This window comes from Poecilia reticulata, chromosome 19 (assembly GCF_904066995.2).
Source record: "Poecilia reticulata chromosome 19, P_reticulata-male-v2, whole genome shotgun sequence".
Classification (NCBI taxonomy): Eukaryota; Metazoa; Chordata; class Actinopteri; order Cyprinodontiformes; family Poeciliidae; genus Poecilia; species Poecilia reticulata.
Window position 1 is genome coordinate 12,935,325 of NC_088848.1, and position 23,108 is coordinate 12,958,432.

The 23,108-nt window shown below is 37.7% G+C and overlaps 1 protein-coding gene across 6 annotated transcripts in view; it reads left to right on the plus strand.

Annotated features, from left to right (window-relative positions):
* Positions 1-23,108, plus strand: part of sdk2b (sidekick cell adhesion molecule 2b) — a 308,341-nt gene that overhangs the window by 197,418 nt on the left and 87,815 nt on the right. For all 6 annotated transcript variants that reach the window (XM_081601026.1, XM_081601024.1, XM_081601027.1 and 3 more), the window contains exons 2-3: positions 5,397-5,556; positions 22,782-22,888. In XM_081601026.1, the coding sequence (XP_081457152.1) occupies positions 5,397-5,556; positions 22,782-22,888 (267 nt within the window). The remainder of the gene's footprint in view (positions 1-5,396; positions 5,557-22,781; positions 22,889-23,108) is intronic.

A 23,108-nucleotide genomic window follows, 5' to 3' on the forward strand; every position in this document is an offset into this window, starting at 1 on the left:
GATTTAACATTCCCCAGTGTTCGGTATCTAAAACACATTATACAGATTAATTATACACAGGCTTATGTTTTCAAGCCTTAATTCACTTTATTTAATTATAACATTCCATTTACTGGTGTATATATATATATATATATATATATATAGTATGTGAGTATATGTGTGTAGCTTGTTATTTTATCAAGTGCCTCTCCAAGTTATAAATTCTCACCCAGGGGCATGCATTTGTACCTGAGACCGTTCTCATTAATGAGTGAGCTGATTTAATAGACCGTGTTCTTCAGAACTGGTTGTGATGGTGACACACTAACCTGTGCATGGGGCGCACAAACTAACATGTCCCAGCTATGAGTCGACCTGGGCCAGGGCCGCTGGGAGAATCCTCCAGGCTGAGCGGCATGCAAATGAGCCGTCCCTGCCATAAGCTAATGCATATGTGTTGAGAAGGAAGCACACAGGGAAGAAGTTGAAATAAGTGCATTAGAATATACTTTTAAACTTTTCACTGATGGCGATCTGGACAGTCTTTTCCCTCTTTGCCCCAAAGAGACGAGATGCCTGTGATTTCCAAAAAACAATTTGAAATGTGGACTCGTCAGTCCATCTCAGATGAGATCGGGCCAAGAGAATCCAGCATTGTTTCTGGGTGTTGTTGACATGCGGCTTTCGCTTTTGACGGTGGATTTTTAACTTGCGTTGTTTGCCCATAGTGATGAACTGTGTTCACTGACAACGGTTTTCTGAAATGTTCCTGAGCCCATGTGGTGAGATTCATGCATTCAGTGTTGGTTTTCAGCCTTGTCGCTTACTTGCGGAGATTTCTCCAGGTTTTCTGAATCTTTAGATCATATTATGGACAGCAGATGAAGAAATTCCCTTTTTTTTTTAGAATTGTAATGTTGGGAAACATTGTTTTTAAGCTGTTGGACTGTTTGTCCAGTTTTTCACAGACTAGTGAACCTCGCCGTATTCTTGCTTGTGAATTACTGAGCTCATTGTGGATGCTCCCTCTATATCCCACCAGGACACTCGCTTGTTTCCAACTGACCTGGTAATCTGTGGAATGTTCAAAACGAGTGTTTTCTGACCATTCCTAAATTTCCCAGTCTTTTGTTGCCCCTGTCCTGAATGTGTTTCAGGCATCAAATTCCAAATGAGTGAATATTTGCAAAACATTTGAACATTAACTATCTTGTAGTGAATGTAGTATTCATCATATTCTGTTCTTATACATACAAGAACAGACTGTGTGTATTTCCATATACATAAATATATGTCTATATATTTGTATGCAGTTGAGGTCAAAGCTATTAGCCACCCTATAAAATTTTATTAAGTTTTATACTTTTTCAATAGAGCTTTTCCAAGCCTGCTATCTATTTTGGATGCTTACATGAATTTACTTTGCACACAGAAACAAGATTTTCCTTTAAAAAATGCTCTTTTTTTATTGAATTATACAATAGCTAAAAATGATTGATTAAGGTCTAATTATGTTACATTACAAAGACCTCGCATATTAGCTAGGGCGTGTAAGCAATACATTTATTGTCTTCCATCATTTGCTTCATTTTTTTTATTCTATCTTTGTGTTAGTTTTTGCCGCACTTCAGTTGTCCATTCTCTTGTTTTTGCTCTGACTTGAGACCTCGCTCCAGTAGTGGGCTTTTTTTGTTTTGTTTTGACTTCCGCCGTGCGGAGGCTTTCTTCGTGTTTGACTAGCGCAAGGGATCGGAATTTCACAGAACAGAGCACTTTCAGAATGGCAAAGGGCCCAATTTTGAACTAAAAGAACACAAGGTAGCAATGTGAGCTGAATCTGATGGGTCAATATGTTGTGGTATTTTATCGAATCCGCTCCGTCTTCTTGAAGTCTCTATAAATATTTATTATCATCACACCGGGTTGCAAAAAGTCAGGAGTCAAACCAAGGAGCATCTAACGAATATGCTTCAGTAGGTTGCTGGCGTTTATGAATATTCAATATTAATTCATGGAGATAAATATACTTCTGAAGCTTATCTCTCTCGTTTTGATATCTGTTGTGTGTCTTTGATGTATCACCCACGATTACATTTTAATAGGAGCAGATGAGTTCACAATCAAAGAAAAAAAAAATGACGGTCTTTGCTGCTCCTCTAGATTGACATAAAAATAAATCTGGATGGGTCATAGCTTCCCTTGCATAAACAACATCCTGTTAATTAGGTTAAATTTACAGAGTATATACTGCAGTCACGTGCAAAAAGTTTTTCTGTCTCTTCGTCCACCAAAGAAAATGAAGTTGAAGTTCTGATTTGTGTCTCAAGTAAAATAGTTTCTTAGACCATCAGATTCTTATTTGAAAAGTATTTTTGGAGAGATCTCATTGCTATTGTTCCAGGACATTTGGAACAATATCAGACAAAAGTATCATAGATTCTTCACCATTCTTAACAGTGGACATGACAAAATTTCCTCATGGACGTTCCTGGGTTTTACATCTAATTTAACTCCAGGTAAGCCCATAAATGTATCCACCTCCTGGCAATATGCAGTGGAAGATGCAAGATGAAGATTAATAAAAAAGCATTAAAGTCATCTGCTAAAGTCATAAGTACAGCAAAAAACTACATAAAATAGAGTCTGCCTATGATTAAATTACTCCAGTAAGGGAAATTATATATATATAAAAGCTTTCTTTTTTAATCAAGAACAGTTACTGAAACTGTTTAACTTGTAGAAATATATTTAGCTTTTCAACCTTCATCAAAACATGAATGGAAATACTTGAACAATGTTCTAGTTTACTCCATTTTGCGTCATAAATGTGCCACATCAGCGAGTCCTGCCACTTTCTACATGGCTCTAAATGAGAAGTTGAGATAAAAGATAATTTATCATGTTTGGCAACCCTTTCATGTTGCCAAACATGCTTTGAATTGGGCCCCTATTTATTTAGCCATCCAGACTTCTATAAAAGTGTTTCGATGCCTTCAGTTGTCAGGGCCTGAGGAAATGCACCTGTAGAGAATAATTTACAACCAGCGATATTTCAATTGCAACGCAGCTGAAATATTTTTAAACTTGCGGAGCCATATCACAGCAGCAGGTTCTGAATTTTAATTGATGAACAAATACATGAGAGATAAAAGTCGAGATGGAAAATTGTCATTGTTTTCTGATCTACATTTCAGAAACAGCACATCGAACACAGCACATCCAGAGTGAACTGGTCAGATGCTCCATCCTTATATATCCTGCTGTTTCATTGTATAGGAACCCTTTAAAATAAAGCTCATGCTCTTATTGCCCTTAGTCAGTCCACATTAGCAGAGGATGAGCCGTGATACAAATTACAGTTCATCTTTCTCACAGAAACAAACCTTAAATATCTTACAACCTTAAAAGAAAACTGTACCCTACAGACTGCTGTGCATTTAAATTCCTTTTAGAAAGCGGTGGAATTAAGCCATTACTTCCACAAGTAGTACATCTAAATCTATAACTGGTAGAGAGGCTTATAAATCATCTTTTGTCCCTCACTTTGTTTAACTTTCATCTCATATATTCATCCTCATTCCTTCACTCTTATCCTTCTACCTCCAGTGAGTTTTGCCGTGGCGGGATAGAGGAACCAAATATCAGCACTATAGATCATTTTGACAGTTTAATTTCAATGCCTGATTATCAGTCAATTTGATAATTATACTATCCAACCATCCAATTAATGTGTTCTATATTTACAATGATGATCAAGTAAGCTCTCCATTTTTACACCGTTTATAAAGGATGAGCTATTGGAACCAAGAGGGAGGCTGACAGCTTCCCTCCGAGGCGCCTTTGATTGAGATATAAAAATCGGCGTCGCCGCCACGTTCGCCCTCCAGAGACGTTCCACCGGCCTGCCTCCACCCGTGCCTTCACACTCAACAGAGCATGTTGGAGGAATCGCAACAAGAGGGGAAAGACGGAGCGAAACGGAGCAGAGTCAAAAGGATGATCAAAGGATTTCACACCTCCTCCTTGGCGCCTCTCCTCTGGTGTCTGCTTCGGCGCAGCTCAGAGGGTGAGCGGTGCGCTGTGCCAGTGAGTTACTGACACAGAAACACACGGAGCACCAAGACGCAGGACCGGCGCTTCATAACTTCATGCCTCGCTCGCTCTCCGCTGTTAGCTGGGCGTCGCGGTCTCTCTGTGAGCGAGTCAAAAATCAAGCAGCACAAGCAGCAGTGCATCGTGGGGGATTAAGTACCCGCAAATGGGACGTGGTGAGGAAGGAGTTTTCATCTGAAGTGTGAAAGGCTTTTCTAATGCAAGATGCAATGAATATTATTGGGGTTTTATGTGATGGACCAGCAATAAACTCAAACAGAAGTCTACAACTGTTAAATAAAGATATAAAAAGTGTGGTTTGAATTTGCATTCAACACCTCAAGTCAATACTTGCCATTTAAGGTCGACTGCGATACATCGTAGCCACTTTTCATATGTAGAGACTTTGACATTTTATACTTGGTAAAATAAATCAAGCTCAGTCTGGATAGAGAGTTTTTGTGGACATCAGTTGTGAAGTCAAGCCTCCACTGGGTTTAGATCTGGAAATTGACTGGGTCATTTTGACACAGGAACATGCTTTGATCTAAAGCAGTGGTTCCCAAATCTGGACCTTAAGTATCCCCATCCTGTATGTTTTAGATGCGTCTCCATTTTTCAGTTCAATCTCACATCTTCCCTAACGCCGCCAAAGAAAAGCATCCATGGTTCCTTGTCCTGCTACCGCCTTGTTCCACTGTGCTCAAAACAATGTGCAGCATTAGTTTTCCACCACCTGCAGTAAAGCCAAAAAGTTACATTCCAGCCTCTGAACACCTTCGGCACATTTGCTTCATCTCCTCTGCATTGTTAACTGGAAACGTCAATTATTTCAAAATAGCTTTCTACTTTTCACTTTTCTATTTTTGCCAGTTTTGTGGAGCGTGTCACTAATAGTCGCCGTTTCAACAGATTGTCCTACCTGAGCTCTGAATCTGTGCAGCTCTTTCTGCAAAGTGTGCGTGACGAGGTCCCAGGCTTTGTTTGTGGAATATATTTTTAACAGCTGAATAAGTTAAATAATCAACTGTAAAATGTATCATGTAAAAGGTTTTGAAAAAATGCCACATGCTTGCTTTGTGTGAGAATCATGAAAAAAAGAAAAATAATAATAATAAATGTTCTTGGTTGAGGATATCTCCCACACTGTATCATCATGTGTAAATTTGTTCTTCATAGGGGAAAAAAAGTAAATGTGAAATTTAGGAGTGGGTGTCCTTCATTCAGGTGTTATTTTTTTATCAACCTTATTTAGAAGCACAATGTCTTTTTACAAACTGTCCTATAATCCTAATTTTCTTGTTCCCCTAATTTTCCCACAGATGATGTGCCTCCCTATTTCAAGACGGAACCAGTGCGCAGCCAGCTGCACCTGGAGCGCAACCGCTTGGTGCTGACCTGCATGGCGGAGGGAAGCTGGCCGCTGGAGTTTAAATGGATCCACAACACCACGGAGCTGACGCGATTCTCACTGGAATACAGGTGAGTGCAAAGTCAATTAGAAATGATTGGAATCGTCATCTATGTTGCCATAAATTGAATTTATCTACCCAACCACTTTAACAGTTTCATCCATTGTGAATGGAGATGGGAGCTTTTGCTCGAGATAATCAGGCTTCTGTCGGCAAAGACTGATTTCTGGTTTTCCTTCATTTCCACTCTTCCTGCTCTAATTTAACTTGATTCCTCTTTTCCTTTAAAGAAAAACTAACACTTTAGACTTGTTTGTGTAAGCTTTGTTTTAATCCACAAATTAAATGTAGAACACTTCAACCATTAAAGATAAATAAAGTGCTGTTTGTCCTTTATAAGATAATGTGTTTGGAATCCAAGGGGGAAAAGATTATCTGATTTAATGCATTAAAGCAAAATATAAGAGAACATGTTGTTTTGTTTATCCCATTACAAGATATAAAAACAGAAGTGGCAGCAGTACAGTAGACTCTTTTAAAATGCAATGCCTACAAATTTTAATCAATATTTTTGAGGTGATTGTGAGAATATATACATATAAATTATGATTCTGAACGTAATAATTTATTTACTGTGCTTTATGAAATTAGTCAATTTACAATTTATGTATTTTATGACTTTTGAAGCAGTTCAAATGTGGCATATGTGTTTTATAGTTAATACTAAAAGGATTCTTATCCCATCTCACTTTGGATTTACAATGATTTAATTTTATCCGCATGTGTTTTTCTACCTGGGTACAGTATTAATTGGATTTTTGGATTGAGGATTTGTTTGAAATCTGGAGGGGGCTAACAATTAGGGATCTCAAAAATCCTCAAAAAACTGGAGTTCATAACCGAGGAAGCTGAAACTCCAATGGAAACATCCAAAACACTTTTCTGACAATGAATTCTTCCATTGATTAGTGTTTTTTTATTATCGTTTTTAAAAAGGAGGGGGAAAAATTCTAGCTACCTTTTCATGAAGTAATTTAAAAATAAGTTTTTTTTTGTTTTTTTTTTTCAAAAATGTATTTTTGTTATTAAAGAGCCTTAAATATAAGCCCCTCCCAGCCCTCTTTAGCAGTGCCCAAGTGACATTGTCCAAACCCACCGGTAACCTGTCTTTTTTCTGCCTCACATCAGATAAAGAAACTCATCAAAATGTCATTTGATGAGTTTGAGCAGATGTGTGTTGCTGAGGTCTGAAACTTGTTACATTCTTTTAATAGTTCACCATTCGTTTAAAGTCTCAGGCATTTCTGACTCAACAGCCTCATAACAGGCCTTGAATATTGAAATGTACTGAAAATTTGACTCCCGTTGGTGCATTTGTCTCGCAACTTCACACTGCAATCAGCTAACCCATGCCCTTTACGTTGAAACTTTATGTATTGTATTTAGATCATGCTGATTAACTCTCCCTTTAGATCTTATACATCTAGCATGTTTTAAGATTAAGCTTATCTGAAATTAATGTGATAAAAAAAAGTGAAATTGCATCTCCATGTGTTAAACCCTTTTGTCACCTTCAAAAGTTTTGTAGTTAGTTTTCTACATTTCCACTCACCATTGCGATACCGCGTATGTACATTATCAAAGCGAGCTTTACTGTTTTATCAGACATTTGCCAAATAAATAATGACTTTCGATTTAGCTTTTCTATTTTTATTGCCTTTGCCTCACTCCGGGCTCGGTGACCTCCATCACTGTCTCTGGAGAGGCTGCAAACAAGCAGGAGGCGTGAATGAGGGTTAGGGTAGCAGATAAACCGCCTTTAATGGTAACTGGAAGATCCTAATCATGTGGCAAACATTGCTCTTATCTTGGGCAACAGTGTGTCTGCACCGTGAGCTTCCGCTGCAGTGTAAATGGAGCACTGGAGGGCCGAAGGAGAGCTTGCCGACACACGGCTGATCTTAGCTGAGCCGTCGTGCTCATATGTGAGGGAGCAAATGAATGTGGGGGGGAAAAAAAAAAAAAGAGGCTGGACATACAAGAAGCATCCGCCTTGTCGATGGAGCACCTTTCTCTGGAGATAGATAAGACCAGAGTGGACGGAGGCGGCAGCTGGGTAGGAAGGGCAGGAGTGACGCACGTACAGTATGCCTGAACAATTGATTTGAATGGACTGTACTTGAAAACAACACAATCCGCTGGAGCTTCAGCGCCAATTCAACTGGGATTCTGGGTGGATGAGTGGTGGAATACGTTTTTAAGGAAGCTCTCAACAGGCACGAAGCAAAGCTTGATTAGAGAGCAGAAGTGTTCATACCCTTTGAGCTTTATCACTATGTGATACATTAAAACCACAAGGTGAACCTCTGCCCTAGTTTATAGTTTTTTTGCTAAATCCCGCTACGCTTACCTCCATCCATCTTTCCATAAACTCTGACAAGCTTCTCTTTGTTATGATCCCACAACCATTTCTCACTATAATAATAATGTATTTGGAATGATATGCAATGTTTTTTGGGGGTTTTTTTTCCCTGCACTGCGTATGATATGGCTTTCAGATTATTTCGATAGCCTTGTCTGTGTAGATTGCTCTTTCCGATTTCAGGTGATGGATTGAACGGTGCTCTGTGGGATGTTTAAAGCAGAGGTCATTGCTTTATAAGCTAACCTTGGTCCACGTTTCTTTAGCACAAAACCCCTACCATTTTAAGATGCAACTTTTAATATCCAATATGGGTAACTGGAAGCACTTAGTTGTATTGGTTTTTATTTATGGGCGTCAGGGGAAAGAGGTCTGAATATAAAACCATCGCTAACCTCTCAGATTTTTCTCTGACTTCAGAAACAATGTTTCATTAGTACATGTAACCATTAGGCAATACTGTCACAGATAATGGTAGTGTCTCACTGTTTTAAAAGACAAATAAAATATGCTGATATTGAAAACGGCAGTGTGTATCGATGTCCTGGTTTATTAAATAAATTGACTTCGTGATATATTACGTTGTGTACAACTGTGCCAGAGGGCAGCCTCGTCTTCATACTCTTCCTCATTCCTCAAGTCTGCCTTTTTGTTTGTGCCAAGAGAGTATTTGAGCAGCACAGACCCCCATATTAATGAGGTTATGGATAAGGTCCCCGGTGCTGAGTGCTGCTTTAAATATTGACACCGTGCGACTTGACCTTGTGTCCTCTGGCGAGCGATCGATACTGCAAGGCCTGCGTGGGCATTATTATTCAACGCATAGGCAGGCGAGTGAGACAGAAAGTGTTCTGGAGGAGGAAAGCGAGTGGGTCCAGTGTAAGGAACGCGGCTCTCAGGAGAGATCTGGATTAGCATTGACTGCTGTCACTCAAGAGTACCTGCACACAATGTTTGTCCAGCATTCTGCTGTCTCTGCCACCTCCTCCACCCCACCCACTTTAAGCAATTTTATAGATCGTGCACCAATTTAACTGTTCAACTTTGTCACAATTACGGGATTAACATCAGAGGGGATGATCGCTTGAGAAATATCCTGTGCACGAGTCGTTGGCAGATCGATAAGTGCACAACTACAGATCACTGCAACTTTCTGTCTGGGGACTAAGACCTATGGGGTTAGGCCCTGGTACTTTGCTCGTCTTTATTCTGCCAGTTAACCTACAACCTTAATTAAGAGAGTTAATTATTAATAAAATCTCAAGAGGTGATTTTGTTTGTCAATTGGTTCTTGGCTGGATTGCTGAACTGTGAGGGCTCTCCTTGCACGAGAAGGAAGCTTTTTCTTGTCTTTGTTTGTACTTCATTGTAGAAAATGAAAAAAATAAAATAAACAATTTTGAATGAGATGGAACAAACACAAAGGAAGAGGTTTGAAACCATAGCAGACTAAATTCATGCTGATGGACTTTTGATGTTTATCTGCCAGCTCATTTTTTTCCTTGTTGTCAGTGTTTGAGGAGAGAATACCCCCCCCCCCATACCCCACAGTACAACTGCAACAAAAGAAGAGCTTTTAACCATCAAGGAAAAAAAAAATTATAAAAAAAAAAAAAAAAAGATTAACACTTTGACAGCTAAAGTAATCGAGTGTCACTTTTGTGTCTCTGGTAATAACTTGTCTCTGTAAATTAAATGTGGCGATATCTTCTGAAATATTCATTGGAGACATTTGTACAATTTCCAAATCAAGGAACGGGTAGGTGCTCCAGGCAAATATATAGATTAGTTTAAAGTCGTGTATTTGCTGAAAAGACCTACTTCAATCCTCTCTTCGCACTTTTGATTTCCCTTTCATCCTCCGTCTTTGTTCATTCTCTCTGCCTCGGTTTAATCCACTTATATGTGAACTACCATCAAGCATCCTAAACAGGTATAATTTCATGGTAGCACTGAACATATTAACACAAGTTCAAAACAATATTATTCCACGTCTTAAGGGAAGAAATGACAGACCCAGCTCGCTAACTGGATAAAGATGAGGGAAGAGCAGGAGGAAAACAGAAGCAGATGTCAGCATGTGTGTGCATAGTATTTTTTATTTATTTTTTTTGCCTTTCTACTTTATCTGATGAAGTGACAGTCACAATAGATTTTCAGGATTTCTGCGTTTTCACTAGCAATAAACCCCTACTTATCTGACATCAAACAAAATTTTGTTATAAACTCTTAAAAATGTGATTGCATCTGGACTAGAGTGTTGCTAAAAACTTAAATCCCAGAAGAAAAACGTTTATGTGAGTATACTGGCCTTAATGTGGCTACGGATGAATTCCATGCTATATTTCACTGTTTTTGAATTATGAGAAATAATCACCGGAACCGCCACCCAGCCCCCCCTCCAAAAAAAAAACAAAAAACACTGCTCTGTTTCGGATATGCTACGTTGGGTATTTAATTAAAGCTATTTTTGAGTTAGAAACATTCAATGAACAAGCTTGGTGACAAAAACAGAGACTTTTGTAGTGTCAATAGTTCATCTTTTTTGCTGTGGAATTCTTTTCTCTTTTTTTTTGCAAATGATTTATAATGTTTGGGAATCTTGTTCATTGGCCTTCTTGATATCCTTTAGATGTACATAAGGTGTATCTTGTAAGTTTGTGTAGGCTGGGCACCGCAGTATGGTGCATGACGCTCTAATAAATAAATCAAATGAAATCAAAAATCTTTGCCTAATAAAAAAAATTATTTTGTCCCATCATCTTTCTGGGATCGGTGAAACATGTAGCTTTGGCTTCTGTAACTGAAATATCTCCACTTTTACAAAACTTTAGTTTGTGCTCCAACAACAGTTCATTTTTTCTTTTTTAGATGTCCTGCTTCATGTGAAACAAGAAATAAAAACATTTCAACAGAAAAACATATTAGGACAATAAAGCATTATCTGACCAACTGATTGGGAATTTTTAGGGTTTTTCAACTTGTCATCACGGTAGCTCTATTACCGTCAGTCTAGTTTTTACAGAAGCGCAAGAGCAGCATCCAGTCGCAGTACATCAAGTCAACACATCAGGACACAGCTTGGATGCAGCATTTCTCCCTGGATGCCTCTAATGGATTCCTGGCCATAACTAAAAAAAAAAAAAAGCCCATTTTCTGTCTCCCCACTTTCTTCTTTACAGCCTCCAGACACAATAGATTTTCTTTTCAACTTTCTTTCCTCTCTTTTACTCTTGCACTTCATCACTCTTTGTTTTCTGTGCCTTAGAAGAATGAGTCAAAAGTCCAAGAACGAGCAGGCTGTTGGTTTTATTATGTGCATCTACAATTACCAGTGCATCGCTTTGCTTTAGGCAGGTGTTGTGCTGGTAGGAGTCAGGTTTTGACAATGAATAACTATAATATTTGCTTAGGGCAATTATTAGTAAAACTAGTCAAGCAGTTTAGCAACAATTACCGTTTATAAATACATGCCTGATAAGGCAAATAATAGATAAAGGCATAAGTCTGACAATGGGTAAAACCTTGATGCAAGGCTGCACCACCCTATAGCCACACATTAACAGTGGCACAATTATTTACAACTTTTAAAACTCTTAGAAATGACATAACTGCAGTGAATTTTGAGTTTATCCTGAAATATGAGGTATAACTAAAGGATTAATATGTGCACACCATGCCCACCACAGTGTGCTGAGGGTTCTGTTCTGATGTGGGCTTGTTTATCTCATGTTCTCATGAGACGCTTTGTAGTTCATGGCCTTTTAAAAAATAAAAAAATCTGTTCTCATCTCTCAGCAATTAAAACGAATTAGATTTAATTAGATGTAAAGCAACCTGTTCTTATGAACATTAGTTTCTTTCTGAATCGCAGAAAAAAGCTAATTATTTTTGCGAAGGTTGTAACTGCTGTGTATTAGATTGATTATGAACATAAAGATATATTTCTGGCATGTTTACATTATACCCTTTGGGTGTAAAAACCTCCTATTGCAGTTAGATCATAGGTGATAAAAAGTGTTTGATTATTATTTTTTTCATTAGTTTATATTTCTTTAACATCACTTTTCATTTGTAGTGTATTGTAGTATTGTTTTTTTTCATATAAAATGTCCTTGGGTGTCTTGAAAGCAGCTAACAAGTAAAATGCATTATTATTATTATTTTTTTTTATTATTATAAATCACAGCACAACAAATACACATCATTAGAAATATCAACAGAAAATATCAACACGTAGCATTTGGTTTAGTTCCTTAAATATATACAAATACAAGGTGCTGTGGTGGCGCAGGGGTAAAGCGGCTGTCGCGGGTTCAAGTCCTGACCTGATGACCTTTGTCGCATGTCTTCCTCCTCTCTCATTACTGACCTTTCTAGCTGACCACTCTCAAATAAAAGCCAATAAAACCTTTTAAGAAGTGAATGTACAAGTACTCCTAGAAATGTTCAGACATCATTGTATTTTGGGGGGATTTTATTTGACAAATATACACAAATGAGTTCAAGTGTACAGAGAGTGAAGATTGGAAAATGTATGTGAACAGATATGATCGAGTCTTACCACAAATGTTTAGGTTTTGGAAAAAATTTTGGTAGAAAAATCAGTCTTATTTTTTAGTAAACTCCTAAAAAAAATAAAGGTTTGTGGGATTATCCTGGACTCCAGACTCCATCCATCTCTCAAGCAACAGTGACAATCTTCCCTGTCTCAACTGAATCAAAGTTGCACAATATGTCAAGCTTTAATAGAAGCAGACACTTTTTTTTATATTAATTTGTAACATATTATAATTGCTTGTTAGCAGACTTAGCAATTAGTTATTTTCTTGGCACATTTCCATTCCAACTGAATAGAAATGGTTGCCACTGGTTACCCTTTCCGTTTCTTTTTCTGATAGTCACTTCCAAAAGATTAATGTTATTATTTGATTAAAGTTCAAATAATCTCAAACTGGTTTTCTTGAAATTAGCAAAAATTTCCACTTCAATAACAGTCACCAAATCTCAGTCTAATAGCACCTTTGGGATGTTGTGGATGTCGAGATTCACATCTTTAATTTGCATTTGACAAACCTGCGGTAATTGTGTGACGTTGCCATGACGATATGACTCAAAAACCCCTATGGGGAAGTTTTTTTTATCACCCTTTTAAATCTATGCTATGAAAATTTCTGGACTTCTTCCAAAGGGAACCCGACACTGGCAGAGTGCAGTAGTTGTATGACTTCTTAATTAAAGTCAAGTTCAACATAATGAAAGTCATATCGACTTAGACAAGTCACTGTGACATTAACCTCATGATGACACCGGTGTCCTCATGGACCCATCGACTTACATGTTAGCATTTTGAGGATGACGGTTAAGGGGTTAACACGAGAGAGAAAGCAGAATGCGCCTAATATAGTGGCCGAGAAGTAGATATTGACTTTCATTTTCAACCCGGATTTTAATTATGAGCTGCTCTCAGGGGTTTCTTCCTACTTTTGTCATTACAGAATATTTAAGAAAACTCTATAGAAATAGTTGATGAAAGTTTTCTTCAGCAGACTGTTGTCTCTGTGCGTTACCCTCCTAGAAGGATAACAGAAGAAACATGTAGTAGCTGCTCTCCTCAAAGCCTTTAGACAAATTACCACTATTGATTCCTAGTATCCTAAGGCAGAACACCTCTTCTACCCGTCATGTTTAGTGTATGTAAGCTGTTATGAAGAATGAACAGAATAAAGACTTGTATAATTTACAGGAGATTTTGAACACGACTGAATGCGCTTTGGAAAGACGTCTTTTAAATGTCTGATCCACGCGGCATCGATTTGTTCTTACAGACATGCTTGTGCCTCAGTGAGTTACTGGAAACGCGTAGATTTGATTTTCTGCCAATGTGCCAACAATTCAGTTGAACTAGTTGATCTGCGGTGTGGATATTTTAAGTGCTCTGTGAGATAACATAAGACATATAATCATTCTGTTAGAAAATCAGCAGCCTTCCATCTTCCATCATCCATAAAGTAAATAATTAGGCTGTCAAAACTGCTAATTTCCCACTGCACCTGCTTTTGTTTACGCGACACAAGCTGTTGAAAGTGACGTCGGCGTAAGAGAGCTCATTAAACAGAAGTAAAGAAGCATCAAACTGTTTTATGAGGGCAGTGGCCTTTCTGAAAGCACCAAACTACAGAATTAAAATAAAACATAACAAAAAATTAACAATTACAAGTTAGCGACCAGAGGTTGTCCTATGTTTCTGATTTTCATTTTTTTTTTTTTTCCATGATGCAATTGCAGAATGATTGCACTTTTTTAGATCAGGTTTCAAATTAATTGCTCTGTTTAGCTGAGAGGTTTTGAAACACCTGGATGAAAGGAAAAGTCTCAAGTGACAGCAATTGCATTTCCAGTGGAGACAAATATGTCATCCTCATTGCCTGATGCTTTTTTTTTCTTTTTTTTTTTTTACTGATCATTTGCTGTAATTGCAGTGTGGCTTCTAATGCTTGAAAATTGAAGTTTATAAAATGTAAAATTTAAGCTACCTCGGAAAAACAAAAAAAGAAATATCGGAACTAACCTTGGGAACTGGCAGCAGACTTTAATGACAGATCATAGCCTTGCCACCTATCATCAGCCATCTCTATCTTTCTCTATTTTCATTATTCCGTCCTCCCTCTCCATCCCTCTCTGAGCTCATTCCTCCCTCTTTTCTCATGTCCCTCTATCCGTCTCCCTGCCACTCCTCCGTCTAATCATTTCTCCTGAGTGGGGCTAATTAAAGGGGATCTGACGGAGTGCGCTGACCACAGGAACATCAATCAATCCCTGTCCGACACAGCGAGCCTCCCCGCCGGCTCCTCCGACCTGCTGCCAACGCGCACAACTCCGCAAAGGTTAATTGTATTCATTATATAAGGGACGGAGTGAAAGAGGGAGGCAAAGAATGAGCGAGAACGCTATCTAAAGTCACCCTGAAGGTTCTGCCGCGTTGGTAAATTCTCTGTAGGCCACAGTAAGGTTAAACTTGGATCAACAACACCACCTGTCACCTGTTTACCTCTTAATCTTTCCGACTAAGACCTTTATGTGGTCATGTAGTTTCATTCGCACGCCGCTCCATCAGCCACTCAACTTGCCTCTCTTCCTTCTCGGCAGAACACATATACATAATTGTATTAATTTAGCTGATGGAACATATGAAAGGAGTCACGCATCATTAATAGAAAATTCTGATTAGCTGATTAAGCCCTAACAGATTCATTTAGACCCTTGAATCCGACTGACGTTACTGGTAATGAGTTTTGATTCTGTTCATTTTTTATTTATTTTTTGTTAGATATATTAACAGCTTTTCAACACCCCCAGCCATTTGTCACCACACCCCTGTGTTGGTTTGATAGCTTCCGCTTTTAAAGCACAGATGAAGTATTTTTTATTTTTTTTTATGGATTCAATTAAAAGTGTTGCACTTAACTGTCTTTTATTCGTTTACTAAATTTATTTGCCCAGATCAAATCTCGGGTATTCAGAACCATAGAACTTTCTAATCTTTCCTTGCAGTTGAACCAAAATCTTCAACATATTTAATTGGGATTTTGTGTGATTTCCAACATGAAGTGCTGTTGTCACCTGTTGTCTTTGTTCCTTGTCTGGTCCTCGTCGTTTGCACCGTTGGTTGTACGCCTGTCTCCTGTTGCTGCTCATATTGGTTCCTCGTTGTCTTCCCTGCTACTTGTGTTTTTGGATTCTGTCTTTTTGTGGATTATTATCATTAAACATTATTTCTACATGACACCCTGGGCCCGCCGGCGTCTATCTCACCACTGACCTAACCAAATCATGACAGCTGGTCAATTAAGTTGAGAATAATGTAGCATTTTCTTCTTTATAAATAAAAATCCTAAATGTACAGTGTGACTTCATAATGAGCCCCTCCTGTCCAATCCATCAGAAGTGACTTAGACATTAAATAGAAAGTACCTTCATGTCATTGAATCTGGGTTTAACTTCAGTATAACTACAGCTGTTCTTTGAAAATCTTAACCTATTGAGATGGTAAACAAACACCGTCAGGAAAACAAAGAAACACAGCAAACGAGTCAGATAAAAAATTACGGAGAATGTGGTGTCCATTCTCAGTCATCCAGGTCATGAAAATCCTAAGTGATTCAGCGGACTTCTTTGCTGGTTTCTTGAAACTGTTTCACCTCTCATCCAAAAGTCTATTTCAGTTCAAAGCATGGTTGGAAGTAACAGGCATATAACTTGGTGTGGATTGCTTAAAAACAGCCCAGGGAGATGGATTAGGGCTGAAGAGTAGGCGTTAAGAAGATCAAATCTGAGTCCATTTCCTCTGTTTAGTGTTGGTTTTTCAAGCTTATCATATAGACGGCGTCTTTCTTTTTTTTTTTCATTCAATCCACCCGCCATCCCTGTTCAACATATGAATATCGTTGTCATGTAAATAAACCGCTGGTTCTTGATCCAACAAAGAAGAGCAAATATCTTCATGAAACAAAAGAAGACTTCTTGCTTTACGTAACACTTAGGAATCATGTTTAGTTTCCACCAACTCATGGCGGGCAGCGCAGCAAACATGTGCGAGAAGGATTTCTGCACATTGCCCTGAGCACAGCATCACCAAGGTGGTGGCGGCAACATACTGTGAGAATTTTCTCCTCAGCAGGTAAAGAGAAACTGGTCAGACTTGATGGGAAGATGAATTGATGGAGAGTGCAGCTATGAAAGAAACGGAGCAGAGGTTTCACCTTCCAGCACAACAACAACATACAGAGTTACAACAAATTTAATAGTCCTATGTTAGAATCGCCAAGTCAAAGTGCAGACCTAAATCAAAAAGAGAAACATTTAGACGTGCCTCAAAAACAAAAAGCAATCGCGTGTCATGGGTAAATAGAGTTCATGGCAAAGAGATGAACAACAAAAAGTTAGTATTTTGACACAGACCTTTAAACGTCTTTCAGATGCTATTAACTTGGTAAAGAACTACATGTGTTGAATAAAAAACTGATTCTCAAATCAGACATTTGGAGACAAAAATAATATCAGAGACTGTTTATAATTTATATATAATTTCTACTCTTGCCAAACTTTTACTCTGTGAATGAACACATCCAGCTTGACTAATCACCCTCTACATTTGGTGGAAACAATTAACATAACCGAGGTCGGCCTTTTTAGCATAATTATGTTTTCAAGTGGAGCCTTGGATCTGCATTTCCAACGTCTGAAACTGGGCTGTTGGCACGTTGTGAGGCACTTTCACATGTGAGTGGAAAAGCTAGCCAACAGGTGGCTGCTTTGAATGGGGGATTTAGTTTTTTGACACATGAATGATGAGTCCAGATTGATGCCAAAAGATGTACGTGAACTGAGTAAATAATGAAAACTATCTCTGCCTGCCCAGCATTCCACATCAGAAAATCAGATGAACAAATAACTTCTAAAGGGAAAAAAAAAGTCAGGTTTTCAGTTTTCACCAACAGTGCTTGTTTGTTTTACCAATAGTTTATTGGTGATATACTGAATGAACATGTATGTGTAACATTTAACTACCTAACAATAGTGGAAATAAGACTAAAGGCAATTAGGAGTTTATTCTTTTAGTTTATTTTTCATTATCATTTGGAGGTTAATCTACTAAAATGTTCTTTCCAAAATTATTGCTGGAGTATGTGGTTAATTAAAAAAAAAAAAACTTAGTGAATTTTCAAAATTATTCAGTTTATAATTTTTTCAACTATGGAAACATGTCCAAAACTTGTGGAACCATTTAATTCAGTTTTGTTTTCCTTTCTTTTTTTTTTTTCTTTGAAAGAACACTGTGATCACACATATAGATGCACCATAAATCAACTAATAATTTGAATTGGAAGATTTGTAGACGACTACTCTGACTCTTGATTGGGAACTCAGGCAATGAACTTCCACTGTTGACAGCCACTGTCAATAGTGATGATTTTTTTGGGTGGGGAGTTATAAACTCTGCCAACAGTTATGGACATACAGTACTATTATGTACTTTTGATGCCTTGTAAGTTTCTTTGCTGTTGAAGTCCAAAATATCCCAAACAAACTGGAGGCATTTTTTTTCTCATTTTTCTGACAACGTACTTAGAAAACACAGATCAGATGCCAAAGTCAACAGAAAATGTTTATCAACTATGATGAGCTTAAAGTCCATCTCTAGCTCTTGTAACAGCTTTTTTTATTTGTATTTATTTATTTGGTAAACTAGCATTAACTCCAGGTATATGTACTGCATACAACATACAGTGTTCTTAAGGAAACTTTTTTTTTTTGCAAACTGAAATACAAGCTCATTAGGAGCAAAGAAGAAAACAAAACAAAACAAAAAACATTTTTTTGCATTTATCATTATACACAGATTTGCTTCAGGATGAAGAAATAAAATCTGGCTTGAGCCTCCGGATCAAGAGAATCGTGTGTCACGCAGAGGATATATGAAACCTCAGCTGAGAGGAGCTGATCTGTTTTCAAAGTTGGAGAAAAAAAACATTTCCAGGACAAGCTGACGTGTTCAGACTGACCAATTTACAGTTTCTCTCCCATTCACTTTTGTGTATTCAGCTTCTTGTCAAATCCAATCCCGACGTTGGGGTGTTAAAAGCATAAAAAAATGAAAAGGCGTTGTTGCACTTTATGCTTTGCCCTCCCTGTTAGAAGTTTATTTACTGTTGAAAAACTGGTTACACAATCTTGAATTAAATATTTCCTCTTATGCTCAAAGTTATATACTTATCAAAATGTATGCCAACATACAGGATTTAACTTGAAATTTTCTCATTGGGAAAAAAAATCCACTGACTGGCCTGTTTCAATAGCTTTGGGGTGGCTGTGGTGCACGTTTTCATCTGCAGTTCCCCCATCCTGCTCAGCTCTTCTGCACATATGACCAAGTGTGTACTTCAATACGTTTGACCCCTGATTATTGTAATGTTTTTTGTATACATCATACAACAATTTCCATCCCCGAAGGTCAGACTTTTAAAAAGTGTCCTCCATCTTTTGTCTGCAAATGTTTTGAAGGGTTTATAAAGTTTATTTTTGGACATTGAAAATATTTTGGTTCCTTTTCATTACCTCCCCATTTTCAGGGGAACAATTTTATTTATTTATTTTTGGCTTGTTTGTTAAGCCTAAATCTGATCTATGAATGACTGAGATAAAAAAAAGAAGCTCCAAACTTAAAAGAAAGCTCAGTGATGATCAATACCTTATCTCTTATAAAAGTACCAGCTATAACATAATCACTCTGAAACATCTTCAGGAAGTTTCAAGACTTCTAATCAATATTCCTTTAAAGATTACAAAAATGTATTGCCACTTTGAAGACAAAATGTCAAGAAATTATCTTTTTATTTTTTTAACTCAAAATACTTTGTATTTTTCTGTCATAAGATATGGGACTGTTTGCCTTCAATGGGACACTTTCAAGTTCTAAGAAATGTTGTTCTGGTCAATCCCTATGCAGCTCTTTTCATTCACACCCTTACCTTTGGCACCATCCCTGAAGATCAGAGTTCAGATAAGTATATACGTCTCCTTGTTCTCTATGCTGACAGAACCGTACTGATGGAGACAGAAGTTAGCATTTACCAAAGTGCCATTTCACTACTTTGTAAAAACCAGGTCAAGGGTGGGCAATATGAGGATCTTGGACCATGAAGTATTAATAGCACTTTGATTCAGGCAGCTCATTATGTTTAATTTCCTGCCTCGACATGAAAACACAAACTTTTGTTTAGCTGGAATACTATTGAATCTGGCTTTCCATACTTCGGGTTATATTTAAGATGGCTTATAACCTGTTACAGACGTGTACAGCTAAAGACTACAGTGGTGCAACAATCAAACATTACTTCACAGTCATATGTGGACTGCTTAAATGTGAATGCAATATTTGTCTAAAACTTTTCAGAGGCGATTCATTCAAACTTTTCTTTGCAAAATGGATTGACGTGCCAAAGCACACGAAGAGCCGCCACCTCAGGGAACATCGTCCGAACATCGAAACACCCCTTGCCCCCTTCCCACCTAAATCCACCCACACACATACACAAATCTGTGTTTCTACCCATATTAGGACTTTGTATTGACTTCAGTTCATTTTAGTAACTGCATTTATGTCTAACCCAGACATTTCCCCTAATCCAAACCATTATTAGTCTATTCCCAACTTTAACCAAAACCTAATTTCCACCATACCTCTAGTACATACACACCACACACATCTGGCTCATTTACATCAAGACCGAAACATCATCATCATTAACGTTACCAAAGAGAGGACTTCTGAATCCAATTACACGTTGTTACGAAAGACGGTGATTCCTCCCACTAGTGAAGATTATGCCCTGACCTTCCAGATGCTGTTTGCTAAAGAACTCTTCAAGATAAAAACTGAGTGAATGCAACAGCAAAGGCAGTTGGGAGACTCCTAAAGGAAAATGTTTCACCTCGTGCAATAAGGATATTCCTTGACAAGACTTTCCGTGCTCGAATGACTTCCAAATTAAGCATGTACAACTCGGTGAGAGCTAATTCACAACTTCTGCCTGGTTTGCTGCCATCTCTTAGATTCCACCAGAGACTCTCAGCTGCTGAAATAGTTGGCCGCCCTGTGGATCTCCCGTTGCAGCGTCATTTAGTAGTTATTGGGAGGTTGTTAAAATGATAGAAGCTGCTGTGCCCCGTCTGTGTACATGATCTCCTAATGAGGGCTTCATAGGAGGTCGAGCAGCACTAAGGATACAGGCTTAAATTGTGTTGTTTGGACATGAGCAATCTGCAAATAAAAAGACAACGCAATTAACAGTTACAACTGAGAGAAAGGAAACTTAAAACATCTGGAAATAATAGTTATAATAATAAAAACTGATTTCCCTTCCAGATTCTAAAATAATTTTGAATCTATTCTTGATGGTACATAAACACAGAACTAATTTGACACTGTCATTATTTATGAAACAAAGAATGGATAAAAGGTGAAATACACCCCCTAATTAAATTGTTGTACCACCACATTAAGCAGCAGCAGCTCTCTGTAATAGTATGACTTCATCAGACTCTAAAATCGCTACTGAGGAATTTTGGCCCACTTATCTTCCCAACATTGCTTCTCTTCATTGAGGTTTGTGGACATTTAGTTCTGCACAGCTATTTTCTCAGACTGTAGTCGGGATTTGACAATCCATTGCGCTGTGATTATGTTGGGTTTTTTTTTTCAGTCATGCTGTTGTAAGTTTGCTGCTGTATTTAGAATCATCATTTAGGCCATGTTACAGCTGTTATACATATGGTGCAGCATTTCCCTCCAAGTTCAATTCCCGACACCCCATAGTTGATGTGAGGTGTTTGTATCAATACGTTAAATGTATTTGGCTGTCTCCAAATATGTATAATTATTTAATGTGTGTTGATGATGAATGGTTGATAATCAATGTTTAATGTTCCTTATTGGTTTCTCAATTGCTGACTATATGGTGTTTTTTATGACTTTTCGTGTGTTTTTATGATAGAAAGCACTTCAAGCTGCCTTGTTGCTGAAATGTGCTATACAAATAAACTTGATTGATGTATTACTCTATTGCCTAGTTTTTTTTTTTTACCTTGATTCCATAGTCTAAAGGGCAATGTTCCCAAAAATCTTGTAGATTATTTCAAAGCAGCTTTGTAAACCTCACATGTTCTGCTGTATTCTTTTTGGAAAGCAGAGTATCTATCTCTTCAGAATAAGTCATGTTTGTTCTTTCTTGTTCTCTTTGTCCTGTCATTAATATTGCTGGGTGAATTTTAAAGAGTTCTGTTCCTCAAAATGGAATGATAAATTCGAGCCAGTTTGGAAATGGCCTCATAATCCTACCCAGTAAGGTGGAAAACAATTTTCCTTCTTGGTATTATTATTATTAATGAACCTAACATCTGAAGTCTGCTGATATACAGTTAATCAGTGCATTGCATTTACTTTGTTTCCTTCTAAATCAGATGAAAGGGTATATTCAGACACAGTTTTATTTTAGTCTAAAAGCATTTTTTAATAAATAAATACTAGCAGTTTAAAACATGTTTTTGTACATTTTTGGTTTAGTTGTAACTTGTACATTATCTTAGAACCTGCTTAAGACCAGATCAGTTTCATTTTGTCATGATGGATAAAACCTTAGAATAAAAGAGGATAAAGTATTCTGTCATAAAAGATGTCTAGAGCCATGGTTATACACTGCTTGGCTGAAAGACTACAGGCTTATTAAGGGCTTGCTGTATAGAGCATATAGTACAGCGACAAGTGGCAACATACAATATTGGTCCCAGACTACAAATCATGATTTTGTGATCTAGTGTATATTAGTATCCATACCTATTCTTACTCTAGCACAATTTCACATTGTCAACTAACCACAACTGATGTATATTGGAACCCTAATAAACACTTACGTGTGAAGTTAAATGAAAATGATACGTGATTATTTTTTTTTTTTTACAGATAATCTGAAAAGTGTGGCATGAATTAATATTCAGACTTCTCTACCCCTATGCTCCTAAATAAAATCTAGTATAACCAATCTTCAACAGTACAACAGTCTTCAAGAAATACCTAGTTAGTAAAAAAAAGTCCTCTTTTTTTTTAAATCAATGTTTTAAGTGTCATTGTGCTTTGTGCCCTCAATTATTTTCAAAGATGGTTTTTAATTTTCTGTGATTAATATTTGCATTTGCTCAACTGCTCCACATTAGGGTCCAAGACTTTTTCCAAACTTGTTAGATGTTGTTCGTCTATTCGGTTGAAATAGTGATTTTCAATTTCAGGGTTTGTTTCTCCTTTTGTTTTGTTGCAGGTACCTAATCCCCTCCCTGGATCGCTCTCATGCTGGCTTCTACCGCTGCATCGTGAGGAATCGGGTGGGAGCCCTTCTGCAGAGACGTACGGAAGTACAAGTGGCCTGTAAGTGCGCGCACAGACTAATGGAACAAATAGAGGAGTGCTTGGATCTGGAGCAAGACGGAGGGCGCATGTGCTTAATTGCATGCAGAGTACCAGAGTACACAATATGCCCACATTCTCTTTGGCTGCCTTTGTATCAAGGACTGACTGGGGAGGGACAGATGCTGGTGGGGTGAAAGATCTACCTGCATCTCATTCAACGTGTTATCAACCCAGACAG